The 26,759-nt window shown below is 39.6% G+C and overlaps 3 protein-coding genes across 4 annotated transcripts in view; 2 read left to right on the top strand and 1 right to left on the bottom strand.

The window, feature by feature from the left end:
• The window catches only part of LOC131877468 (apoptotic protease-activating factor 1-like), a 3,222-nt gene extending 3,095 nt beyond the window's left edge, over positions 1 to 127 (top strand). The window contains exon 6 of the mRNA XM_059223145.1: positions 58 to 127. Within this exon, the coding sequence (XP_059079128.1) occupies positions 58 to 78 (21 nt within the window). The 3' untranslated portion in view covers positions 79 to 127. The remainder of the gene's footprint in view (positions 1 to 57) is intronic.
• Positions 128 to 3,270: 3,143 nt separating this feature from the next.
• Positions 3,271 to 10,452, top strand: LOC131877467 (uncharacterized WD repeat-containing protein all2124-like). Its single transcript, XM_059223144.1, has 14 exons — positions 3,271 to 3,410; positions 3,483 to 3,749; positions 3,830 to 4,067; positions 4,144 to 4,346; positions 4,420 to 4,508; positions 4,583 to 4,951; positions 5,033 to 5,237; positions 5,491 to 5,733; positions 5,807 to 6,190; positions 6,259 to 6,303; positions 6,375 to 6,619; positions 7,593 to 7,654; positions 7,733 to 9,669; positions 10,301 to 10,452. Exons 2-13 carry the CDS (start codon positions 3,546 to 3,548, stop codon positions 7,918 to 7,920), a joined length of 2,475 nt encoding a protein of 824 aa, XP_059079127.1. The 5' UTR covers positions 3,271 to 3,410; positions 3,483 to 3,545; the 3' UTR covers positions 7,921 to 9,669; positions 10,301 to 10,452.
• Positions 10,453 to 16,012: 5,560 nt separating this feature from the next.
• Positions 16,013 to 23,377, bottom strand: LOC131878179 (uncharacterized). Of its 2 annotated transcripts, none has more exons than XM_059224089.1 (5): positions 23,263 to 23,377; positions 19,588 to 19,800; positions 19,172 to 19,492; positions 17,340 to 17,651; positions 16,013 to 16,390 (listed from the first exon to the last, which is right to left on the bottom strand). In XM_059224089.1, exons 2-4 carry the CDS (start codon positions 19,785 to 19,787, stop codon positions 17,471 to 17,473), a joined length of 702 nt encoding a protein of 233 aa, XP_059080072.1. In that variant the 5' UTR covers positions 19,788 to 19,800; positions 23,263 to 23,377; the 3' UTR covers positions 16,013 to 16,390; positions 17,340 to 17,470. The 2 variants fall into 2 exon arrangements, with proteins under 2 accessions (XP_059080072.1, XP_059080071.1); XM_059224088.1 differs by having other exon boundaries at positions 23,105 to 23,311.
• Between the last annotated feature and the right edge of the window lie 3,382 nt (positions 23,378 to 26,759).

Below are 26,759 nucleotides of genomic sequence, written 5' to 3'. Positions count from 1 at the left end.
CAAATATTTTGCGAAAAACTTGACGCCCCAACCAAACCCACGAGTATCGAGCATGGGCAAGAGATCTTACGGAAGTAAGTGATTTATGGTGGAGATAATCTTTTATAAAATGCAATGTCGCACATTGCTTTAACATACTTCGTGCTGCAATAGAAAACATGACACCTGCTGTACGGCCAAGGCGCACATTGCTTTAACATACTTCGTGCTGCAATTGAAAACATGACACTCCTGTTGGAAACTATTTTTCTTGATCAAAACTTGAGGATCAGGCGTGGCTTTGGCTTTGTTGCACGATGCAATAGTAGTTCAAGTTGCAGTAGGTAAGCAGCCCTCAAGTTAAATGTTTGTACCTGGTCAGCAGTCAGCTTAAATAATAGCTAGAGGCGGCGAAAAAATGTGTTATTCGTTTTATACACATTTCACATTTTTTTGTTTATGTTTAAGCATATTTAGGGTTTGGACGGAGACAAAGCTCACCCTTTCATTGGTATCAAGCACCCACCAATAAAAATAGGCGAACCCGTTAATAAACATCAGTGGGCTTGTGACAAAGGTGGAGCGCTGGGAATTTGTTATGTTTGATTTTGACGCAAATGTCCCAATGGTTTTGACTGAAGGGATAAAAAAATTAACCAAAGCTCACGAACACATCAAATGATAATGCTATGGAATTTGGCTTTGATGAAATGGGCATTGTTCTGGTTACCTTACTCATTTACCATTGGAACTCTATGAAGTGGTCTGTCCATACCTTTTCATTCAACCCTTTTGTTGAATCGGTCTTACTGCCAGCGGTCATTATTTTATGAGACTTCTTTTCTGTTTTCTTTTCTCTTTAACAAACATGAAAAGGAATAATTTTTCTATAGACTCGTTTATTGTTTCCTATTTTTAATATCAATACTTACAATTAACATATTTGAATATCATACCAAAGAAAGATGAGACGACATTAGCAATGACCTTGTCTTAGAATAACAGGCTATGTGATAACGTGTTTTTCCGAACTTTTCGAACAGGTTGTTTCTGTCTGAGCGTTACAGCAAAAGCTTACTCATTCTGGACGATGTTTGGTCGCCTTTCGTGATCAACACGTTCAACTTGACAGCTCGTGTCCTGGTCACGACACGAGATGCAACGGTCATGGAAGAGGCAAAAAATTGCATGGAAATCATTGAATTTCATTCGGGCTTCACCAAGGACGAATCCATGGCACTCTTTTCGTCTTACGTCAACGTACCCAAAGAGTTCTTACCCGAAGAGGCTCTCGAGATTCATAAGGAGTGCAAGGGATCGCCCATGGTCATTTCCTTGATTGGCAGCCTCATCAGTGAAACGGGCAACAAGCACTCCACCAAACAACGGGAATCGGGACGATGGGGCCATTATCTCTTTAACCTCAAATCCAGGCATATGAGTGAGTTTCCACACTCTTGTACTGTACATACGGCATAATATCGATCTTTTAAAATCTCTAAGGCATTATCAGTTAAAAAGACAATAATTCAAAAGTACAAAAAGTCTGAGATTTGATAATCGAAAAAAAACGGGGTGATTTTATTTTACAGTGAACGAGGCAAGAAGATATTGCTTCCTCTTTCAATTCAGAATTGTCTACTCTAAGGTCGTTGGGACAACAACAGTGAATGTCTAACTGATTCAAGTCATGTCCTCTCAACGCTCAAAAACTTTACACAGAAAATTAATGATAAAGCCCTCTTGAGATGAAAACATGTATCATTTGCTATGTATTAGTCACGTATTGAGTTTTGAGAGGGCATCGTTTTTCGACCAGTCTTTCCGTGATTTTTTTTATTTGAAAAACGTTACACGGTTACGGGACAAGTCTCACGGAACCTTGTTCCGACGATTTTTTTTTCTTCTTCTCTTACCTATGCTGGGTCGTACATTCTTCTTAGTTCAAGCTAAGGAGGGGGCTTTTTGACACTCTTCTTGAAGTAATGCAGATGAAACGTCAAATGTACGACCCGGGGAAAAGACGAGAAAATGAATTTGAACTATCCAAAGTTTGATAAGTCATTGATTGAGTGTTAATTACATATCTTCGTCCATTTACAATGAACAGTGCTATCCATATCCCCTAGTAATATGTCAAAATTTAACCCAAACGGAAGTTCTCTAGGTAAAATCAAAAGAAATAAACAAGTCTCAAAATCTTTAATTCCAGGCCGAATTCGGAAGCAAAGTGGCACGAAAAGCATTTCTGAACATGTAATGTCCAGTGTCAAGAACTTGGATGAGCCCTTGCGCCAACAATACCAATCTTTGGCGGTGTTTTTGGACCAACATGATTATCAAAGAGCCAAGGTAGGTGAATAATTGTCAGTCTTGTACACACATGACAGATCCTCATCATGACTAGCATGGTAATCTTGATCGTCTTATAACATCTACATTGAACAATCCTGTTAGAATGATCGTACTGAATTGAAAACGACCCTCCGGATTGGTGGCCAAGTGTCTCCTAAGAACAAGCTTTACTACGAGCAAATGAGTTACAAGAAAGGGGTTTTGCTACCCTATGAGGTAGGGCAAATAGGATCCATGGGATTGGCTGCATTTGGGGTGATAGGATAAGTAAATGCTCGCTTTGATTCACTGAAGGTTCTCATGACGTACTGGAACATGAATGCCATAGAGGTTGAGGATACGATGGATCAGTTCCTGAAGAAATCATTGGCCAGTTCGGAAAATGATTCCATTCTCCAATCCAATGTTTATACCATCAACAGCTTCATATTTGGCTTCTACATTGCCCAACTCGAAAATGAGCGGGTAAGTCGCAATGAGCAAACCAAAGTTGAAAGCTTACACATTCATTACATCATGCTTGTGAGAAGCTATTTTTATGGAAGGTTAGATCGAACAAACAATGATTGGCCTTAATTGGCCTTTTCGAAAGCATGTAGTAATATGTATGAAATATCCTACTATTGGGGTAAGTACTTTTTCATTTATCGAAAGAAAATAAATGTTCCCCTAATTGTAAAATGACTATTGGGCTAACAAAAATTATCAATATCAAGCATAAGAGCATCACTACCTTGAAATTCGATGGATGAACCTTTTTTTGGCACAGCCACTACCAATCCAAAAACCTCTTTTAAAAATCCAAGAGTAAAACATGGTCTCTTTTTATGCAGGACATGCATCGCAATTTCTTGGATCAGTACTTCAAGAAGGTGGATTACAAAGATTACGGAGATATTGTCGACGATTCCTACATCTTTGCCAATCTGGGCCATCATTTGCTCAAGGCCGAAATGTAAGATCACTTCCCACACATATATCTGAACCTAAGATTAGTTGGAGCAATGATCAAGGCCAATGGTCAAGTGGACCTACTAAATGATTTCAAGAAATTCGAGACGTAAATAATTGGAAAAGTATGGCCCTTAAACTATTGACGTCAGCTGAGTAATACAAGTATCTCGAAACTAACGGCCTTCACTATTCAGGATGATGTAAATGTAGAAGCATTAGAAAATTTCGAGAAATTCGTCCGAACAATTGGATTCGTCATGAACCAGAATCCCAATATTGACATTGTTCAACTGGCCCTAAAGGAGCCTGAAAGTTCCAAGGTTTATCAAGCAGCCAAAAGCATGGCCTTGAGTCACCCGGAAACCTTGTACTTCGATTGGAGTAATCGGGATGGGATTCACCAACATCACATGGCCACCATTCTTCATCATGGCTCAGTTCAATCAGCCATCTTTTTGAAAGTAAGTAATTTTGGAATCTTTCCAATCAAGATGCTTCGTTTCATTGCTCCATATTCAACATCTTTTTCATATCTCACTAGGACATTACCAAAATATTAACTTGCAACGGTGATGGGCAGATCAAAATGTGGAACGCCCTCTCGGGCGAAGTGCTTCATCGATTCACTGGTCACAAAGAGGCCGTTCTATCGTTAGCCTTGTCACCTGACGGAGATCTGTTTGCCTCCGGAAGCAAAGATGGTAGCGTGAAAGTCTGGGATTTGGGCAATTTCCAAGACGATGCTGACCTCGAGATCAAACAACCGCCAAAACGTCGTTGTAAGGATCGATTTGTGCTGCCTAGTTTTGCCAACTTTTTAAGTGATGTCATATTTGGGACTTTTTGACTACATAGATTCGAACGGTTTGGGTCGGTCCAAGAGCGTTCGTGGTTTCAAAACGAACATGACCAAATTGATCACAGCGGATCACGACCTCAGGGATTTGAGCAACCAAAGCTTTCTGTTCCAAGAGTTGAACCATGAGACGGTTTTGTTTGTGGATTTTAATGCCGATGGAACAGAGGTCATTGCCGGTGGTCTGTCTGGTACCGTGAAGGTCAGTCAGTCGTATCTTGGAAAGTCGCACAGAAGTTTCCCTCCATCCCAAAAGTTCCGACCTTGTTTTGTAGGTGTTCAATTTAAGGGCTCGTCGTCTTCGCTTGTCTTTGATTGGACATCACGAGCCAGTGAATGTGTGCAGATTCTTGCCTGAAAGAAGGTCAGTGTGGCTTTTTGCTCCAGCTTGATTGGAGCATTTGGGGATCAACAAAAATTTCCTTCTAATTCGAGCAGGTACATTTTCACTGGTTCCGATGACGCCACCATTCGCGTGTGGAACATGGAGAATGGGAAATTTCTCAGCTCGAATGGACAGCACCTCAAACGAGTCACAGATCTGGTTTTTGTGCCCAAAACCCATAAGATCATAAGCTTATCCTCAGAGAAGATCCTTATGTGGGATCCCAACACCTTGAGACCAGGGCAACGGGATTTCCCGGCACCAGACAGCCAAATTTTCCAACGCACGCGCCAATGCTCCTTTACCAAAATGAGCTTGACCTCGAATGGAGAGCAATTGGCAGCTGCCTCAGAGGATTATCTAATTACCGTCTGGGACGTTTTGACCACACAAGTGATCGCTGCATTGCCTGGACATTCAGGGTTAGCTTGGGCGTTTTATTTTTAAGTGTCACAAAGGTCTTGGTCATGCTCCCAAGGGTTGCGCTTTTGTGCCTCTTTTAGACGGATACTGACCATGGATATTAGCACTCTTGACAACTTCTTGCTTTCTGGGGGTGATGACGAGACCATAATGATCTGGTCGTTGGATGATCTGCAAGTGAAATCGAAGCAGCAAGTCATCAGCCTTGGTCCAGCATTTGATGCCAAATTAGATCAAATGGGAAATTGCCGAATCGTGGCCTCCGATGACACAAACCGAATTCAGGCAAGGAACACATCCAGCTATTATGGAAGTCCTAGAACAGACCAGCTCTTATAAGATGCTTACTTAGTCCATTAAACTTGGGTAAACTCTAGGAAACCAGCAATTGAACAGAAACGTCAGTTTGGAAGTTGTTTTTGTTTATAAAATTGCTAACGAACGGCGAACCTTCTCTTCTCGTTCTACATAAAAACCCTCGTCGAATCTTAGTGGAACAAACCGTCATTGAATGTTACTCCACTCTTTGCTCGAATAGATTTTGAAGAATGGAAATCCCCAATACAACTCCACATCGGAGGGAAGTCTAATTACCGCCGTCAGTCTGTCCGATGATTGTGAAACGGTGGCCTTTGGTTGCTTCAGCGGTGCCGTCAGACTAGTTCGTCCCAGTGAAGGCCTGGTGAGAGCTCTGGGATCTCACACCAAACGGGTCAATGATATCAAAGTCAGCTCGGATGGACGGACTGTCACGTCTGTTAGTGAGGACGGAGTTCTTATGGTGTGACTCAGGTTTCTCTCTCTCTCTCTCCATAAGGACGATTGAAGTCACTCATAATCGGTTTCCATGTCAGATCTTCGATGATGAATGTGAGAGCGCCACTGTCAAGGCCTGTCAATCTCCTTTGGTCGCGGTTCACTTTATCACTCAGGACGATTCCATGATCCTTACTCGATCTCACAATAACAACGTGGCCACCTGGAACTTGAAAGGTTATCCCCTAAATACATGCCGACCAAGTGGAAGCGAACAATTCACGTCTATGGATGGCTGCAAGGCTAATGGTATGCTCGCTTTGGGATGCTCTAACGGGGTGGTCTCTCTTTTGGCCCTCAAGGATCTGTCGTACATTCGTCAGTTGGAATATGCAGAGCAAAAAGATGTCCCAGTAACCGTGTGCAAATTCAATGTTGAGGGGAACTTGCTCGCTGTGGGATATGATTCACAATCCAAAATGGTAAAACGATCTTCTGACTTAACTTTTGTCAGGTTAAAACTCTTGAGGTTTGTTCTCCATCTGTTCAGGTAAAGGAACGCAAGAAACAAAACGTCAAATCGTTCACAGCCGTGGTAAGCAAGTCTTGGGATCTATGATCTATAACTATACATAACTGTTTAACTTGTTTCGTTTATGTCATTAGATTTGGAGCACAGGCATTGAGCAGCATTTGATTATGTCGTTTCAATTGGAAAACTCTTGGTTGCGAGATATTGCATTTAGCCATGACAGCCGACAATTGGTGACAGCAGGGGATAAGATTGCCTGGTGGTCGGTGAAAACAATGTCCAAGCAAAGATCATCCATCTTCCAAAGTCTTCCATCTGAAGAGCTGAACCCACCCACCGATCTTCTAAGCCGACGAATTAGCCAAGGAAACATATTCCAGTAAGACATTAAAACAAGATTTATGTGCATAATTTTTTTGCCAAAAACACGTGCAATTCGTTTATTTGGTTTGCTTATGGAGACGAAAACTATAGATACATGCATAATCAAATATCTGACGTTCACCCCTCAAAACAGAATCTGTCTCCAGGCCAACTTTTGCTAGCTTAAATGTTTCTAATACGAAGCAGTACATTTTTTTAAGAAGTCGCAAATACCTCAGGAGCAAAATATTTTTAATTAAAACGTTGCCATATATTCGAAAATCTTGCGCTTTTCATCATATTGTACGTTTTCTTCATTCAGGTTTTCGGAGAGACTGCTTTAGCTTAAGAATAAACCATTTCTGGTTTATTGTTTTGCTTGCACGTGCAGAATCGAGGTTTTTGTTGAGTAAAATATTGATAAACGTACTGCATCCTACACTTTGATGTTGTATACAGAACGGCCTTATTGGTTTGATGTAACGAAATAGGATTCAAAGAGATTGGTATTGAGTTACTGGATATCTGATTGCGTTTCCCTAAGGAACTCAAGGCACCGATCAAATTTCTTAGTGGACATGTCTTGCTGGCCAATTTGTTGGCCATTTTATCCCAAATGTAGTTTGCTACATGTACTTGGATCCTGGTTGTACCAACCTATATGCAGTTTTAAGACTGAAAACAATGCTTATTTCACCATTTACAGTGAGGCGTTTCAATTACGCTGCTATGAGGGATGAACTTCTTGGTAAACTTGGGACTCAAATGATAACACGGACATGCGGGTTATTATGAAAGTTGAAGAATACATACATGCACACAACAGGGACATGCATGCACTGTACATGTATGGTCTATTTGTGAAAAGCTATTTCTTCGTCTCTTTATACGTAACAAAAATCAGTCTGCCAGAAGTCAGTCGGCCAGATAAAAAACCGATTTACTGGAGGCGCAGAAAATGTCTCAAAAATCTGTCATTTTTTTTTCAGACGCACTCCCAAAGGATCTGGCATCGAGGATCACGAGCAAATGTCCCCTGCCCATTCACCACGTAAGCAAGCAAGAAAGCTCGGTCCTTTGACGAATTCCTGAACTTGTTTGCAAAGCAAGTTTTATTGATTCTCGATAGGGTCTCCACGAGGAAATAAAGTCTGCGCCTTGGACTCCAATCACTTGCTTCAGATGTTCGATATCAAGGGCAGCTCCGTATCCAGGATCTTTCCAGCCAAGGACTTTCAGAAGTTTGCCACCATCGATGATTCGGGCATTGTTTACATCTTGGAAGAAATCCAGGAACCCATCACATTTCAGCTATGAGCATGACCAATAAAGTTCTGTCGAAATTGATTTCCAATCCCCACCCAATCTTGCCAAACTGAATTGGTTGGTTGGTTGTCTCAAAGTGGGAGGATTATTTGTCTAGCTCACCTTTGATCTTGGCCCATAAACCTACCACGTACGAGTAAACATTTTAGCCCCGGAGAATTAAGATCACTTCACCCGACAGATTGGCCGAGATGCTCCTCAATCAATCTGAGAGAAAATTGGACTTTCAGATTATCGAAAGATAGCACAGAGAAGAGGTGTAATCCTCGCTTCATTTTCTCTTCTGGCTTGGTATGAAATACCTTGAAGAAGTTTCACTCTCAAAGGGCTCTCATGCTTTCTAGAGTTAAAACCAATTTTGTTTTCAAGTTTCGCGGAACTTTTACAAACGGCCGGCTTCATCTTTTTGTCTTGTAACTTTCCGGCTATTTGTATCACGGGGAGATGAGTTTTTGGATCCTCCGTAATCCTGGTCCACATCCCTGAGTTCAGGCCTTAAACACTTTGTTGAGTGGAGGCCCAAAATAGAGGCCCAACAACAACCTTCTGGCACAAAGAGTTAGTTTAAGTTGAAAGTTAAAATGTGTTTTGTTGGTCTGATAAGACATGAGCAGCCTGAATTTCAGATTAGACTCTCTCGCTCTCTCTCTCTCTCTCTTGATTTGGCAATGGGAAAACTTTAAAAGACACAATTAAGAAAACCTCGCAATCCCGCGATTTTATGCAAACAAGAACAACAAAAGTCAAGGACATGACGGAAAATCCATGGAAAACATCTTTACTCGTTTTGGTCCACCATTCTGTTCCTTAACCGATTTGCGTATAGTTTTGTTTCAACCACTTCATTTTAAAAGTATCCTTTCCCAACTACCTTTGCATTGGGGTGTTCACACATGTGAGCAGATAAGCACAAGTACATTGCAAAGCAACATTATTTTCTGATATTCAATTGCAAGTGGCATTACCCTCATATTTCTGTCCTTTAAGGATAGCCGACAATTCGAGCCTCACCAATAAAATGAATGACATTCTCGATAGAGCTCATATTTTGACACGGATCTCCTGATTGGAATGGAAAAACGTGTTCCCTCCTCAATTTACCAAGTTCTCAAAACAGGTGGTTGGGTTGAACTGGAAAGTTGATGAAGGAAGCCAGAACTTCTGGGGATGAAGTGGTTGTAAAAGAATGAGATTCTCTGACGCATGTCACTTCAAATAAAGGCCGGCTCTTGACAGATCCTTGAATAGCGGAGAAAAGATTTTGATCTCATTAACTTGAGACGAGCGAGAGATTCTCCCGTTTCCCTTGAGTCATTCTGTACATCTTGAATTCTTGACAATTTGCCAAATTCGTCAGCTGCTTCCATCAACAAGGCATGTTATGATGAGTGAGAAACGAGATTGCTCCATCTTAAACCTCAACAAGAAGAACGAGGATCGATTCCATCAAGAATGTGCGAGACCCACAGCAAAAAATGTTCGTGATGCCCCTTCTGGAAGTGGGTCTGGTGTTAATCCAGAATATGGAGAAGGCCTTGTTATATTTCACTTTGGCTGTGATCAGCGGTCTCTTCGTCAGTATGTCTTGTTTGTGTGGACATTGGGTGGCCTTGAAATTAGCTCCAAATGAGGAGCGGAACAACTTCTACGTTCCCACAATGAATAGAGGTCAAGTGGGTTCTTACGTGGATAGAGTGATGGTGGACAACGCTAAATTTGAACTGCAAGATCGAGAACGTGGTAAGTATCATTTGTCAAAGGCAATTAAGGTGTTTTTTTGATGAAAAAATAAGCCTCCCTTACGTGTGGCACATAATATTTTTTTTTAAGTATGAGCGAGCGTTGTTCATGTTTATGTGGGATGAAGGTGTCATCCAATTTGTGTTCGCAGTTCATCCAGTGGGTCGATGCCATTTGTAATTGGGTCGTATTTTCATCTCAAACTAATGATTTAATTTCTTTAAATTTCATCATTTGTAACGGATCAATGGCTTAGGACTTTTAACATTTTGTTCCTTATGCCCGCCACTTGTTATGGAAATGGAAAAATTTGGTTTTGCGAATTGTTTGCTAGTTTTATCAATCTCAGATTTCCCTTCATTTCTGCAAAAAAATGGTTGTGAAAACCATTGGATGCCAACGGAAAGACATTGAAAATTCACTCTTCTTTCACCTGTCAACTAAGGGTATGACCAAATTCCATTCCATTTTCCATGAAAACTTTTTGACTTTGTGTTGTGATATATTGTGAAATGTTACATTTCAAGTTATGTTAATTGCAAACGAAACGATCATTTTCGTTTACGGAGCAATTGTCCAGCCAAGATATGAATGTTCCTTCATAATCCTTCCTCCTGCTGTTCTTTTTTAGAGATGATGATTGACCGAAAGTTGCTCAAAGAAAGAAATGGATCGTGGGTTTTTGTGCGAGAAACATTAGTATAAAGAAGATCCGTGAGGATTCTGAACTAAAGCAAAATGCCTATATAAAAGTATCTAGACAAAATAAAATTGTTCAAAATCTTTGCGAGTATTGATCTTTTTTGTCGAAAGAAGATAATTGTATTTGTAGGGATTTTTTGCAGACTTCCTTAATGCTGCTGGGATTGGAATCCCAGCAGTTCAAGACGAGAAATTTATTCATTTTACTTAACTTGTATTTATATACCGTATATTATTTGATGGACCAAAGAATGAGAGTTGGCTGATCTGGCTAATCCTTGAATATAAGGTTGATCAGGAATTTTAGTCAAAAACTTGTCCAAGTCTGACTTAAATCCTACAACTGTATCAACGCCTACATAAGCCCTACGAATATTTGAGGGCAGCAAATTGAACAATGAAGGAGCCCGAGAAAGAAAAGAGATGGACTTCATTGTTCTTACTAGCCTGGATTCTCGAGGGCTTGAAGGTGCTCTCAAAACGCACGTTAAGCCTCTACGGTCACTACAATTGACCCTAAATCCTGGGTTGGGACAAAGCTCATGAATGCTTTTGAAAACGTACAATATCAGATACCCTTCGTACTTTCTCTGAACACTGTACGTACAGTCCCAACCTTTCTAACCTCTCCCAATAAGAGAGCTCTCTCATATCCTCAATGGACCTGGTAAAACATCTTTGGACCTGCTCGAGTTTTTGCAAACCTGCTGAACTGATTGAAGCCCAAATGGGAGAGGCATATTCAAGATGCGGCAGAACAATCGACTTGTACAGAGTTAGCATCATGATGCTGTCTCTGGACTTGAACGTGCAATATATCCAACCACAAATTTGAAAAGCTTTACCCACCTTCAACTAGATATGCTCATCGATCTTTCCATAATTTTGGAGGACTACACCTAAATCTTTCATAGATGAGACCTGCTCAATATCTTTACCTCCATTATCTATGAGTGCAGTATTCAAAGGAGTTGACCCAAACGTCATTGAGTGGAATTTCATTCTTTTAAGGGCCATATTACTCTTAGTAACCCAAGAATAGATTATTTCTAGGTCCTTTGCTAGAATCCTACCAGAAACTGACTTTGTACCGTCAGTATAAGAAGAGAGATTGGCAATAATACTAAGCTTTTGAAGCGGGTTAACGAATATTAGAAAATGGAGGGGCCCTAAGATGGAGCCCTGAGGGACGTCCGACTTGACATCAGGTATCTCACTATGGGATCCCTCAACCTCAACAATTTGCTTCCTGTCATGAATGAAGCTTCTTATCCAATTGAGAACCTTACCTTGGATCCCAATGAAATAAAGTCTAATCAAAAAAAGGCCATGATCTACTTTATCAAAGGCCTTGGCAAAATCAAGATAGACAGCATCAACTGACTAATGCCTTTCCAATCCCCACTGACCTGCTCTAAAATGCTCAATCAGTTGGATAACCGTGCTAAAATGTGCTCGGAACCCGTGCTGGCTAGGAGGAAGGACTTCATTGACTTCAAGAATTTCAACAAGTTTGGACTTCATGATCTTCTCAAACACCTTCGTAGTATTCGAAGTGAGAGAAATCGGCCGATAGTTACTGGGGAGTGACTTATCTCCCCCTTTAAAAATTGGAACCACATGAGCTACCTTCAGAGAAGAGGGGAACTTGCCCTGATCCAAGACGGAACGCATCAAGTACGAGAAAACAGGAGCAAGAACCTGTGAGCATCTCATCAGAAACTGAGATGTCACACCATCAGGGCCAGGAGAGCTCGAGAGTCTCAAGTCTTTAATGGCCTCTAAAGCATCTTGATCTGCGACTACAAGATCATCCAAACGCTCATCTTGACAAGTCTTGCCAATCTCAATAAACTCATCTTCAGAGTAATGGGCTGTTGTTCCTAAAATCTTTGGAGTTGAAAACACACTAGAGCACTGATCTCGAAGTATGTTGGCCATAGACTCTATATTATCAATGGCCTCCCCATTGACCTCAAAGGGCCCTTCAGGGTGTTTGATCATTCTCTGAGAGTTTTTGCATAAGAGAAAATGACTTCGGATTCGATCTTACCTCCTGAATTACTCTACTTTCCTTTTTCAACTGATGTGTCTCAACGGAGGCCTTAATTCTACCTTGGATTAACTTCAACTTTCTTTGAAGGCTAACCAAAACTATTGGATTCCAATTGCTCTTCAGCCTTTTTGCTAGTTTGCAACTCTTTTTGAACAAATCTCTCAATTTCTTGTATTTGAAATGAGAAATACAAAGGGTAACCATGCAATGCAGTTGAGTGCATGTCATTTTGTAACAGAAAAAATGCATTTTAGAGGCTAAAAGGGGCTAAAAACGATCTTTTTTCAAATTTCACAATTTTTTGTGTTTCAAAAGATTGGTTATTACATTTTACACCTTTAAAGCTTTTCACAACTTTCTTTCATATTTTCACTCCTTTTTTCGAGGTCTTGTCATCACTTTCAATTTTTTCGGATTTTTGAAGCAAACTCTATTCTGATATTGACCCAAGATGTTAGCGTGTGTGAAAAAAATGCTTTATCCTCGTGGCAAAAGGAAAACTCATTCTTGCATTTAAAGTAGACACAACGCAAGTCAACTGTCCACAAATGTTTTGTAAACTGCCAGCAAGATGATCACCGGAATATCAAAACTCTAACTTCCTCCGGAGGATCTGACTTTCTTCGATTGGGACAATTTTGTCGAACCTATGGAAGCTGTGTAGCTTGTAAAACTTGAAAAAAAATCTTCTTATTTCTGCTTTTGAAGATGGAGCAAAATATGAGCGAAGTCACTCTTGGAAAATGCTAAACTTTCGAAGAAGATTAATCCCAATGGAAAGAAATGGATTGATCCGAGTCAAGCATCGTTCTGATTTAATGTAAACTTTTCAAAAAGTGATTTTCGGGTTTCGGATGTTCCAATTACAAGACTTGCTTCATAAATCGTCGCATTATTTGATCATTATTCATAAGCCATAATGATAAGGATAGGTCCAATATCAAGAACAATATAAGACTTGAAATGAATAAATTGATTGTCTTGGATGTAATGGAACCCCTTGAGCACCAAGTAATCGAATAACACTCAAACCATCATTTGGTGAGGATGATGATTAGAGGGCGGATTTGAAAGTGATGTTTTGGGTGTCATTTTATAAAATTGAAATAACGATAAAAATGAAGAATTTGCCAAGAGAATTAAGAGAGAAGTGAAAACGTGAAATACCTTTTATTTCTTCTTCTTTTTCTCACTCTGATATAATAGGGCACACAATGAATATTCCGTATATTAAACTTCAAACCTAATTTATGATCTTTTCACATCTTCCTTGGTGACTTGGTAAAATTTTCAATTCATGGAGGTGCTATCCGATTCGTCTTCCGTGTGGAGAACTTGGACAGAAGTATACAGAATGTAAAAAAATGTTTTAGTTCACTTTTCATTAATGTTTTAATTTTTAAAATTAATCGATCAAATAGTGGTTTTCCAGGTCAAAGTTGAGGAAAAATGTGACATTTGAACAAAATGTCAAGAGAAAGTTATTTCAGCCAAAGCATCAAAATATGTGAAAAACACTCAAATTCGCCCTCTATTTGGTCTTTGAACCGGGTTCAGGTTGGAGAAGAGCGAAAGACGATATATCGCAATTAGTTGCTGACCAATGATCTTGGTATTCATATTTCTTTACGCGTGACTTTCATGTTCCAAAGTGTACTCCGATCACTCTTTGTACCAGCCTTATTTGCATTACTATTTGATCTTCGAGAAGATCATTTTGAAGACCTTTTTATTACGAGATGTATTTCTGGGAAAATTAAAAGTGTAATCTTCCTTCGTGAGATTTACGGAATTACCTTTTGAAGAGTGGATTTTTTGACCTGCCCTTGGTACTGGTAGTTTGAGTGGTCATGAAAAAGTTCGTCGTTAAGAGGGCTGCTCAAAAATTTGGACTTTAATTTGGCAAGTGTTCATTAAGATGCATGAGAAGATTAAAAAATGTGAAAACAAAAATGCAGAAAAATGCATATTAAAGCATAACAATAAGGCGAAGCATGCATGCAAGCAGAAATACAAATAAACATTGTTAAAAGGGTACACATACTTCCTTAACAGGGCCTCTAGTGTACTAGTGAATTATTATAGGAAAGCTTGTTTTCTACCCTCAGGCAAAAACGCTATTGAGATTTGCATCTCAGGCAAACTGTTTGTATTGTACCAGAGACCGTAAATCCTATTTACTTTGATATGAACCCTTCACTGCTATCCACATTTCTTTGGCACTGACCGAGTCCACTCAAAACAATGCCTGGCTCATGAAAACGGCCAAAAAGTGTAAAATGTAGTCAAAACGCAAACATTTGCAAATGGACGCATAATGAAATTATTTAGAAAAAAAGAAGGAGATTGCTTTTCCCTGCTTTGAGCAGTCCTCGTCATTTATACGAAAACATCAAAAAAGGTTTTGATGTTTCAATATTATTTTGTAAGCAAAAGTTTTCATTTTCCACATTTTTTATCAATTTTAGGATTTATGAGTTTAGATAAGTAGTTCGATATCCCATTGCTGGAATGGAAATATCATTTTGGATGGAACAGTATACAGTGGAACCCGCTTATATCGTTTCCTCCGCTTTTATTATGAATTTGCTTGTATCGTCGTTTTTTCAAAATCCCGATTCTTTTTCACTGTATTTTATGAATTGACGCCGCTTACAAAGTCGCTTCATTCCGGATATATCGTCATTTAGAGGCAAATTTAATGCACAATTATTTTACACAACCTATTTTTGCTCAAAAAAATCCTTCGTTTCTGATTACACACCACACCTGAACTAGCATGATGCGTGAAATGTTTAAAAATATTAACTGTTCTTGCCAATTTGATATTGAAAAAAAATATAGAGCACAGAAGAAAAAAAAAGATCACTCTCCTTGTTCATTTGGCTCCCACCCAAGCCGAATTCAACCTTAAAATCAATATCCTCTTCTTTTGCCTAGCCTGAAATTTTTATAATGCCGCATAAGGGTTATTTGGACAAGGTTGACATAGGTCATGATGGTTCTTCCTGCATTTCGAAGTGGATTGCAGAAATGTCTCGGCAGTTTTGAGGCAATTGATAACAAATGCATGTGGACTCGATAAGCTTATTCCAGAATACAAACAATTTATTGTGAATGTTAATGGCACTGTAAATTTTACTTTTTACTTTGAATTGGCATTGGAGCCGAAATGACTTTTGAAATTTATTTATTGACTCAACTGATCACGAAAAGAGTTTCATACTGTTTAAACTGAAAAACCATGCCCAATGAAGGCAATCGACAAAATGAATCTCTTAAAAAGTTAGTGTAGCTTTAAGAGGCAGTGCAAAGATGGCAGAAATCTTCCACCCAGGTGTCGTGGGCTCAAACCCCGGTGCCGAAAATTCACCTTTAAAGGGAGGAGATGTGGTGCACTGGTTAGCTCAGCTTCTTTGAGTAAGAAAGGTTCTCACACCACGGAAAAGTGGCTAACCTCGTTGATGAGAATCAATTTCCAAATAAATCGAACTACTTTTCAGGTTCCTTTTACCTCTGCAAAAGCGAGGGGCATTGGAAATAACACACCTCATTTTGAATGCTTGTTTTGTGATCCTTAAACAATTCTCTTGTTGATGTTATATTTCAAATTCGTGAATGCAATGTAAGAATGGCATAGAGTTAATGACAAACACAACAAAAAGGGATTCTTTCAACGTGTAAATGTCCACCAATTCTGCTCTTGTCAAAGTCGCTCAAAAACCAGTTCAGTTTTCCATTTGGGAGGATCGGCACGCGCCAAAATCGTCATGGAGTGCAATTTGAGAGTGATCCAAGGAGATTTGGGGGGAGGGGGGGCGTGGGCAACATCTTTATGAACCAAACTTGGGAGAACAACGATAGGGGATGGATTAGGAAATCAATCAATCCACTTAAGAACAAGATGAAGAAAGCTGGTTACGAAGATGAGAACCTGATAAAGGGCTCGTAAGGCGGCTCATTCTGCAATAAAAGTCGGAAACAAACACGATTAGTGGTAGTGCCCGGGCGAGTCTGGACTCGAGTCTGTTAGGGCTCGGGTATTTTACTTGGTTGTTAAGAAAGAGACCAAAGGCCTGTTTTTTAAAGCTCGAGTTACGGACTTGGACGTTAACCCGTATGAAACTACACTTTCTAAAGTGCTGAGCAAATGCTCATCCTGGGTAACGCCCAAGTCATTACTCAGAGGTGCGAGCGATTTAAAAACTCACCAGAGGCCAGAATCGTTTGGAAAGGTCCCGAGTCCGGTCTCATTAAGGGCACTGTCCCTCTCAATGGCTCTTTTCATTTCTTCTTTTTTAACGCTAACTTAAATTTTCATACACAGTGAATTTATTCGAGCTTACTAAATTTGGACGGTCCACCACATTGATTATTTCGAAATTGAATGACTCGGGAAACACTTTGAAGTTCAAAAGATTTGCTTTAGCACTAATGCTGCTGTGAATCTCGAAAGAATATTTTGCTGCATGAAATGAAATGCCTGATTTTAAATCTGAAGGTTGAGCAAACCATCTATGAGTTGTCATGCACTTTGATAACGATTCTTGAAAAGTTAAAAATTGCATTAATTGTAAATAAATCTCACATGAAAATAAAACAAGCTAACCAAGTAGGTTGTCATTTTCTCCTTCACACAAGATATTCGGTTCTCAAATTGGTATTTTTCAGCAATTTTGACTCGAACAATTTGAATCCCATTACACACATTTTTTGACGGCCCCACCACAATTGATTGACATAAAAATACCCCAAACCACAGCCTTCCAATTAGGTTTCCATTGATAAAAAATATTTCCTCTCGCTTCACAAATAAACCACGCATTCTCACTTGAATTTACACTACCATAACTAGGACCCCATCTCATTAAATTTACAATCTTGAAAAAAAAAATTAAAGGAAAGAGCTTACCGATAAATAATATTAGACAAAATAGTTCGTTCCATCTTGTCAGCATTGGATAAAATAGTGTTCTGATGAAGTTCCACCCTGGTTCCACAAGACTCCTAAAGTCGATCGTTACTGTATGGTGTCCCAAGATCTCAATTCCAACGGGGAATGATCTGGTCTGTGGCGTGTTGTTGAATCGATCGCTTTCGTCGTCGTTTACCGGGTCCACTATCCGATCCCCAATGAGTGATGGCATTCACGGCCCCAACCACGTCCCTGTAGTCACAATTGTGAGCCAAACCCGCGTGAAACAAACAGGATCCACGGCGCTTCCTGGAAAGATAAAAATCCAACCTGAATGAATTTGATGTTCCTTTGGTCGAGGGACAGATTTTGGATGGACCCCTTAAGGACGTGCGTAGTTGTTCGCCTTTGTCACTTGGCAATGTCAGATATATCGGATATAGGTGTTTATTTTAGGATTTAGACCCAGGCCTTTGGAAGCGCTTGTGTGCTTCACAAGGCCAAGCCATAAAAAGATGACAGGTTAAGCCTTGTTAAAGGGGATTTTGAGGTGCTCCTTATCATCCATTCATTGTCGGACTAAAGTGGTCGATGTCGATCGATTGGTACCCTACTTGGAGTGTACTGATTACTGATTCAATCATATGGGGAATGATTGGAGTTTTATTGGCAAATGTTCCTAAGTTTCTTTTGAATACTGAAACAATTTGAACCAATCGATAAGACATCCAGCACGCTCATCATGTAATTTTTCGCTTGAATATGACAATATGGTCACGTTTTGCTATCTGTTATTGCTCGCAGAAAATTGGGTTAGAATAAAAATTCGCACGCCCAATTGATCATTACGATCAAAGTCTCAACTCGATTGTTTGGCCAAGATTAATATTTTCAAGTTGTAAGAAGGCAAATTAGTTGTGCATAATGGCCTTTGGATGCAAGACTAGCGCAGCACTTTTTCAACATGGAAACCTGTAATTTTGCATTCAAACTTAGGTTCATATGATATCTGGTATACCAACTAATTCAATTTGGCGAGCTGACTAGCCAGATTATTGTTTGAATGACATTGATTTTCATAGTAGTAAACACTGGAATTTGGAAATATCACCTGGCCAATTTGCACAATTGTTGATGGAAGTGCTAGTTCCTTTTCAGGTGACTTCAAGATTACTTGTGCACTTTTGATTACAAATGGACATTCTTCTGTACTTTCACACCTTAGGCATAGAATATAATTCCAAAAAAGTTGTCGAAAGTCAAAAGAGTTTGACAGCAAAGCGAATATTTCCATTGTTAATGACCCAGTTGAGCAAGGTTGGGCTCACATAGACAATTCGATCGCTCTGATTTGTCATCTCAAAGACTATTCAAACTTTCCTTTCAATTAACTGCCAAACGTAAAGCTCTGTGGTATTTCTTTACATTCAAAGTTACAATTTCTCCATCAAAGCAATTAATGTTGCAACAACACAACAGCTGTTGTCTAAACTAGACATTTATAAGTTCTTGTCATGACCCAAGACACTCATGTTCTAACTGTACACGTGTCTACACCTTAATTTCTAGTCCCGTTCCGAGCTCTAGAGAGCAAAAAGTCATTCTCATTAGGCAATGGAAGCTGGATTTGAAAAAAAGTAACCAAATTCGTATTCATCCAATGAACCTGAATGTACTTATCTCTTTTAGGGACTTTGTAATTCATTGCTTCCTCAGTCAAAGCCATATCTCCAGCAAAACAAGTGGATTAATGAATTAGATTAATTTCGGGACGTCATTGCTCTCTCTGGATCTCTAGTCCAATTGTGCGCCGGCCCATCAGTACTTACGGGCGGCTAGGTTCGCCGAATTTCTGGATATGCCCGAATTGCTGAAGGCCCTTCGTCGGTCTAAGACTCCTCAGGATCATCTGCCTTTGCCTTTGCCACTCCAGGAGACGTTGCAGCTCCTCCATGTCTTGTGCTGTATCCTGATTGACGTTTACCTCCTCGTCGTCGTCATTGACGGCCTTCTGGTGGCTTTTGACGGCCATCTGAGGTCTCAAGTACTCCAGTAGATTGATTTCCTCGCCCTGCCCATTGGACCGAAATCCAACGGGTGACGAAGGAAAAGGCACCTTGAAAGCGTTTTCGTTGTCTTCCAAGGCCGTCCTGGAAATGCAATTAGGGGGCGACAATGAGGCACATTTTCACTTGGTTAACAATGCTGTTAGCGGGGCACTTTGACAAGAAAAGGTTTTCATTACCTTTGTGCCATCATGGCACCATTTTGGGGTGCACCAAGCGGTGGGTGGAGGGGAACACTTTCCGACCTCGGAACGAGTCCGACAATGAAGAGAGTGGCAATTAAATAGCTTTGCAGTCTCATGTTGAGTAATGGGGCGAAGATGGCATCATGCCACCTTCCAGGTTTCACTTGAGAGCTCCTCCAAGACGAGAAATACATATGTGATCAGTTCCTAAGGAAAACAGAACGAAACATTAGTCATCTCACATCATGAATACGCGTCCCTTGATTCAGCTTTTCACTGAATGCTTAAAGTCATTACATAATGTCGCCGATTTGTAAGGCCGGTCGAGGGCAACCTGAATGGTGAAATAAGCGTATGATTGTGTCAATGCCTAGCACAAACTTGTCCTATTATACAATCATTCTCTCCCCACTGTAGTCGACTACCATTGTATGGTTTTAGCGGCGTGTATCTGAACTGGATGGAATTGGAAGTCGAATAAAGCCATCGAATTTTTATTCGCCAAAGGTGTCTTGGAGGAAATCTTCTTGTCATTGTGAACGGAATTGAATAGGTGTTGAAATAAAGAAAACCGATATTCAATGAACTAACAGAGGCTTTTTATTGTTTCATATTTCGTGTACGTAGTGTGATAGAAAGAAAAAGAACGGAATATCGGACCCAAATTCTCCGTTATTTTCGACAAATTGTAGTCAAAAAAGATGGCCCCAATTCAGACGACGAGCCCAATTTTAAGCCTCGAAATATTCAAAGATGGAACGAAAGATCAGACATACAAAATTGAATACCTCCGAAATTGAAAATTGATTTCCGTGTTATTCAAAAGAGTGTCCAAACTGAGTCCAGGACCCTTGATTAATGAATATTGTTTAATGGTACCGCGATCGATCGATCGGAAGAGCACACGTCTGAGTGGACAGATAATCAATCAGTCCGTCATTACTCACAAAGATATTGCCCATCTTTACTCATAATGATTCTCCCTGTATTTGACGAAGGTGAAATTTATCGACTGAATCTAAATATCCATAGGTTCAAACCTTCCATGATGCCTCTAAGATCCACATGTCTACCATCAAAGAAGGCTATCAGCAAATTATACGCTCAGATAATCCTATTCTATTGCATCTTGTCACGAACGATATTGAATTGTTACGTAATCGGGTGTTTTGCTCAGGCCTCAATTTTTGTCTTCAAGCTTGGATCTGACCTTCTCAGTGCCGGCTGTGTAGACTAAAACCATCTTTTTTTTGGGGGGGGGAGGGGTCTGAATTTGTTCATAAAAGGTCTTTGTGCTATCGAGCCCTAGTTTCTAATCCAAGGGTCAATAGGTCCGGATAATCTGTCTTAAGCACGAGATGACCACGCCATCAAAGGAGGGAAGGAAGGTGGTGCATGTTACAACCATCTCAGGTGCTATTGTGAACCTCTGGCAATTTATCTCTCCACGAATAGCAGCGAGTTAGTTCAAGAGGAAAATGAGTCCATTACCATTAGAGGCCAATGTACATGTACCTCGAGCAATTTCTCTCTTCGTGCATTCAAAAGGGCCTCTTTCTTTGTCGTCTGATTCGAGAACATGGAATGAGAAATGAACCCTGGAGAAGCAAATCATCTTCAAGTTGTGGATTTTGGGCTTTGACCGGTAGATGGTTCAAACGGGTCAAACACACAACGATGATTTTTTTTAGAAACCTTCATTTGGCTTTGGTTGAAACTCCGTGAGCTTGAGATTAAACTAGATCAGCTCACATTCATTCAATCAAAGATGGGCAACATTCGGTTGATTGTTAATCTTACAGAATATCGCTGGTAGCTTTTCTTTGAGTATTCATATTTTGGTCTGAAGGGTGATTAATGACTGCTGTCATTTAAGTTTTTGTTGTTGCTCTTTTTTGCGATTTCATAACTGACTTGTTTCACTGTTCTACGTGGGTTAAAGGGACCGACAGATAATAACGAAGCGGTGGGTCAACAAACAATGACTATATATTGTTCGTGGCCTCACACTTAGTGGGAAAATGGACAAGAAGAGACACCTTTTTTAGTGTTCAGGACATAAAGGTTTTTAAGATATCTTAAAATGGGTCTCTGAGCCCAACAATCTTTATGTTTGGCCACTTGGTCAAAGATGCCGGTGACTAATGATCTGAGGCTATATAAGAACACAAATTGTCTTCAAGAATATATTTCTCGTCCTAGCCAAATTAACAATGAAGTCATCATCATTTTACAAAGTTAAGGTTCACCAATTGAGTCTTCTTGTAGGAATTAGAAAAGGAGGAGCGCTTGATACATCTTTTTTACTCTATTTAAAAAAGAATAATTTTACAATCAACTTTTATTGGCACAATATGAATTTATAAACAGATATGGTTCTATGTACCAAGTAACCTCGAGTTTATCGCCATTATAATGGAAGGATATACTTTGGATTGCCATCAAAAATGCCTCGCCCTTGGTTTTGAAACTAACATGACCTTAGATGATTCGGCTAATTACACGATAAACCAATAAAAAAAAACTAACATCTACAAATCATTGATAAAACCACCAGACCTTGCAAAGGCCATGTATTGAACGGAAAATGACGAGCGTCTACCCGTTTTTCCCGAGTAACGCTTGTCCTTCCCCCCAAAAATGCCTCTTGATCATCGTGTGTCACTAATGATTCTGACAAACATCACAATTACTGTCACTTTGGACATTAAGCACTTGATCACTGAATGGAATGACCCCAAGAATGACTGTGTCTATTCATAGAGAGGTCCAATTCCTCCAACAAAGATTGTTGGATTGGTCAGGGATTCGCTCAAAACAGGATGCAAAACAGTACATATAAAATAACTGACTCGTTTCTTTGAAATATGTTTATCAAAGAGCAGAAAGTGTCTCTCAAAATTGTAAAATGAAGATCAAAATGGAAATTTGATGCACTTCAGTGGAATGAGAGTCAGTTTTGACAATTTTATATGACTAATAGCAACTAAAGTGGCACAGGATGTGACATTATTTCACCTTAAGGGCTGTTTTGGTGGAAATTCGTCATCCAACTTTGTGTTACATCACTTGGCCCCTTCAAATAACTTACTACCCAAAAACATGAGCCAAATTTATAGTTAAGGCGATCCAATGATGAGCTTCAAAAATCAACTAGACCATCCTTTTCATCACCTACATTGCAGTAAATAAAGATTATTGTGCAGACCTTCGTTTTTCTCGCTTTTTACTACTTCAGACATTTTAAGGAATAACATCATTTGTTTATATTATCCGTCTAGAGATATTGTCTTCTGGCTAGATTTATTCATTCATATTAGTTAATTGAAATCAAAATCTAAAAGCATAGCCGCGAGTCAGACTCCTTCATGAATTGAAAATCTTCCTCAGCTGTGTTTCAGTTCACTCTTCGAAGAGATGTCTTGAGTCCTTATGTATTAAAAAAGAGGCTAAATCATCAGATAGTTAGTGTTAGGCAGGAAACAATGTTAGTGTGGAAAAAAGCGCCTACCTCAAGGATTGGGTTAAGGGTTAAATTCAGCAATTTCTGATCCGTTCCAAACAATCAATCACTGGATGTTTGTCTCACTTTCTATGAGTGCGGGATTGGTTTTGGTTTTGCTTTTGGTTTCACGACGATTCTACTCCTAAGGTAGGATAATGGCGTACCTCTCTATGCATGTTCCAATGGGGAAGTGACACAGGAAAGGCCGCTGATCTGGCCTTTATAAGTGAGAGGGAACCACTCTGGGCCTTTCTTCCGTCCTCTCCGCCTTTCGGTGGGTTTTTTTCATAAGCGGACACATGAGGAAAGTGAGAGAAAGATTTCATTAGCCCATGTGCTTGGAAGGTGAGACATGAAGCTAGTAGCCACATCGTACGTCATCAACCCGACAAGCCTTTGAGTTATCCTGAAGGTCCTGTAGGTGTTGGAGCAACCACGGGAGTCTTTGAAGAAGACAGAGTGGACTTGAAATCATGGGTTAGTGGGGAAAAGCTCACTGATTGATGGAAGGAGCAAAGGATGATAGGGTTGACACCAAGATATTTGATTGGATCAAAGTTCGGGTGGTCTGAGAGTGCTTGCAACTCGACGAGAGTCTGGCCAAGAGGCCTTGAAAGAGTTTACTGCATTAAAAGAACTTGCTCTTCCCATGTTAATCATATCATCGCCAATCCAACAGGTCTCGACCAATAAGGATTTAGGTGTAGTGCTCCTTCAAAGAGAAAAAGTGAATAGTTCGATGAGCATATCCAGTTGAAGGTAGGCAGACCTATGCCAATTAGTTTACAAATGAAATTAATTACAATTACAAATGCTTTCTCTTCAAACTTGTTCAATTACAATCATTCTGTTTTAAACTTGTTCAAATTCAATTTCAATTACTTTTCAGTTGTAATTCAATTACTGTCAAACAGGTTTTTTTTTACAAAATAATACATCATTGGTAGGGCCGGCCAAAACTCGCATCCTGCAAATTTGGCAAAATAAATTACGTATCCCAGATTTTTCTGCAAATTTATTGCATCAGCAAATTTTGAAATTTGTCAGCAATATTTGACATTTTTCTGCAACTTTTAAATTATTGTGCTGAGAGTTATGACAGAAGCTTGCTTTTCATTGACTATTGCTTGATTTGGAAGGTAGAAATAGCCTTTATAGCCCCCCAGAAAGAGTCAGAGCCTATGTTTTGACAAGTTTATTTGCAAAATTTTGTGCAAATTTGATGTCAATAAAGATCATATTTATGTGCACATTTTGGCTGGCCCTAACCAACGGCAATTGTTTTACGGACCCTGTTTGGAAATTTTCTTGTAATTTTTGCTTACAATTTACCCTTAGGAATTATATGAAATTGTTTTGTGATTTTAGTAGAATTTACATTCACTGTTAAGATAGCGCTGTTGGTGTTATAATCATATTTTCTTAAGAAAAGTTTTGAAAATAGACATTTCATGACGCTTTGTACCCGGTGCGTCAGAAAGAACAACACTGGAAACTCTTTTTGTTCTATATCCGGAAGTAAATGAGTTAGCGATACAAAACATAAAATAAATGGACAGATGTGGGTTAGACACAAAGTAAATGTTAACAAATAAAACTTCAAAACCTGATTATGATTACGGCAAATGCCAAATCAGCAAGCCTTTGCTGTCCTCTTCCTGAATCTAAAGTTTTTAAGGTCACTGTGAGAAGCTGGAGTGCATTTTTTGGCATGAAAAAGCTTATGAAAGATGATTTTTTATTTAGATGATGGGTTGTTGTGAACTTTTACTGACTTTTTGATTCCCACGAGGAGTGAAAAACGTCTAGAAGGAAATCCAGAATGACATTTATGGGTGGTGGCGTGTCAGTTCGAAATTCTTAAGTTTCCCGTTGGACAAATCATCAGATTCGTCATTTGGTCAATTTTTAGGACGAGGAAAGCCTCTAACTGATGAATAAATGTGAACCACTCTTGTTGTCTGCTCTAAGGCTATCTTATTCACAATTAAAGGCGTGGATGTTGGCGCAATCATCTTTCATTCAGACCACAAGACATTTGCATTTGATCAAGCTGAAAACCAGTTCACAATCCTTAGAATTTCAATAAAATTGGTTTTTAGGCCCCAGAAAAGAGTGTGAATAAAGGTGGATCAATATTTCTTTCTTTAGGGATCCTAGAACAAACAAAGGAGTCGTCCAACCCTGTCTGATATAAAAAAGAATTCCGTTTCTTTGCGGCCAATTACGTAGATATGATGGCAAGTAGAATTGCAAATTATAAGCTAGAAGTGGGGGAGAACCAAGGCGGAGTATTTCTACTCAAATACGACGGGACGCTGGTCCTCCCAACTAACAACTCAAAGGCCTTTTCTAAGGCCGTGAATAACCAATTTTTGATCAAGGATCAAAGGTCAAACTTTGCTCTGTATCTGGCAATGTTATATTACTCAATTTGGTTGCAAGTTACAACCAAAGCCTACAAAACAAAATTCTGCTTTGAAAAAGCCTTGATGGTTGCACCTATAAGGGCTTCAACTCCCCATTAACTCTCAACAATTATTCTGCGTTCCGTTACATCAGGAGGCATGTATGAAGGCCAAGAGTAGGGCTGATTTATAGCTTAAACTGACTAGTGTCACAAGAGCTCGCCAACGAAATTTCGACAGAATCTGCTCATTATTGACAAAGATATGACCATTTCAAACTTTTTGGTCCTAAAGTCTTGTTCTTTCTGACGCACCCGTTATGTTAAAATGAAACGAAAATACTTGCATTTGTCTTTTTTAGAAATGCGTTGCTGAACATCGCTCGATTTTTTCTGGTACTTGATAAGATAGATTTGTCCAGAGCAGATCAAAGAAACAAAAGGTTTGGTTTGCTGAACGATGACGGATGTCTAAGAATTTTTTGTTTTTTGGTTTGGTTTGTTTTTTCACGGGCTTATGTAAGCGCTACAGGGAATGTAATCCCCAGTGTTATTAAAATGAAGGGTTAAAATTCGTCTATTTTTTATATATTATATATTTATATCATATTGTGTCTACCAACGAATTTGAGTTGGCACACCGAGCTAGTCCTTGAATGTAGGGTTGATTTGGAATGCTATCAAAAAATTTGTGCAAGTGTGACTTGAAAGATGCAACCAAATCGACAACACCGACGTATTTCCTACGCATATTGGAGGGAAGCAAATTAAACAATGAAGTAGCCCGAGAAAGAAGAGATGTGGACTTCATTGTTCGAACTAGTCTGGATTCTCGATTGCTTGAAGGTGCTCTCAAAACGCACATTGAGCCTATACGGTCACTAGAGTTGACCCTAAATCCTGGGTTGGGACAAAGCTCATGGATGCTTTTGAGGACGTACAGTATCATATACCTTTCGTACTTTCTCTGAACACTGTACAGTCCCATTTTTTTGTCTCTCCCAATACAAGAGCTCTCTCATTCCTGTGATGTTCCTAGTGAAACATCTTTGGACTTGTTCGACCTTTTGCAAACCTGTTGAACTCATTGGACCCCAAATGGGTGAAGCATATTCAAGATGTGGTTGAACAATCGACTTGTACAGAGTAAGCATCGTGATGCTATCTAAACGTGCGATATATCCAACCACACATTTGAAAAGCTTTACTCACCTTCAACTGGATATGCTCATCGAACTTTCCATTATTTTGGAG

The sequence above is a fragment of the Tigriopus californicus genome, chromosome 3, assembly GCF_007210705.1.
Source record: "Tigriopus californicus strain San Diego chromosome 3, Tcal_SD_v2.1, whole genome shotgun sequence".
NCBI classification, from domain to species: domain Eukaryota; kingdom Metazoa; phylum Arthropoda; class Copepoda; order Harpacticoida; family Harpacticidae; genus Tigriopus; species Tigriopus californicus.
This window is presented reverse-complemented; position numbering and strand designations above follow the sequence as displayed.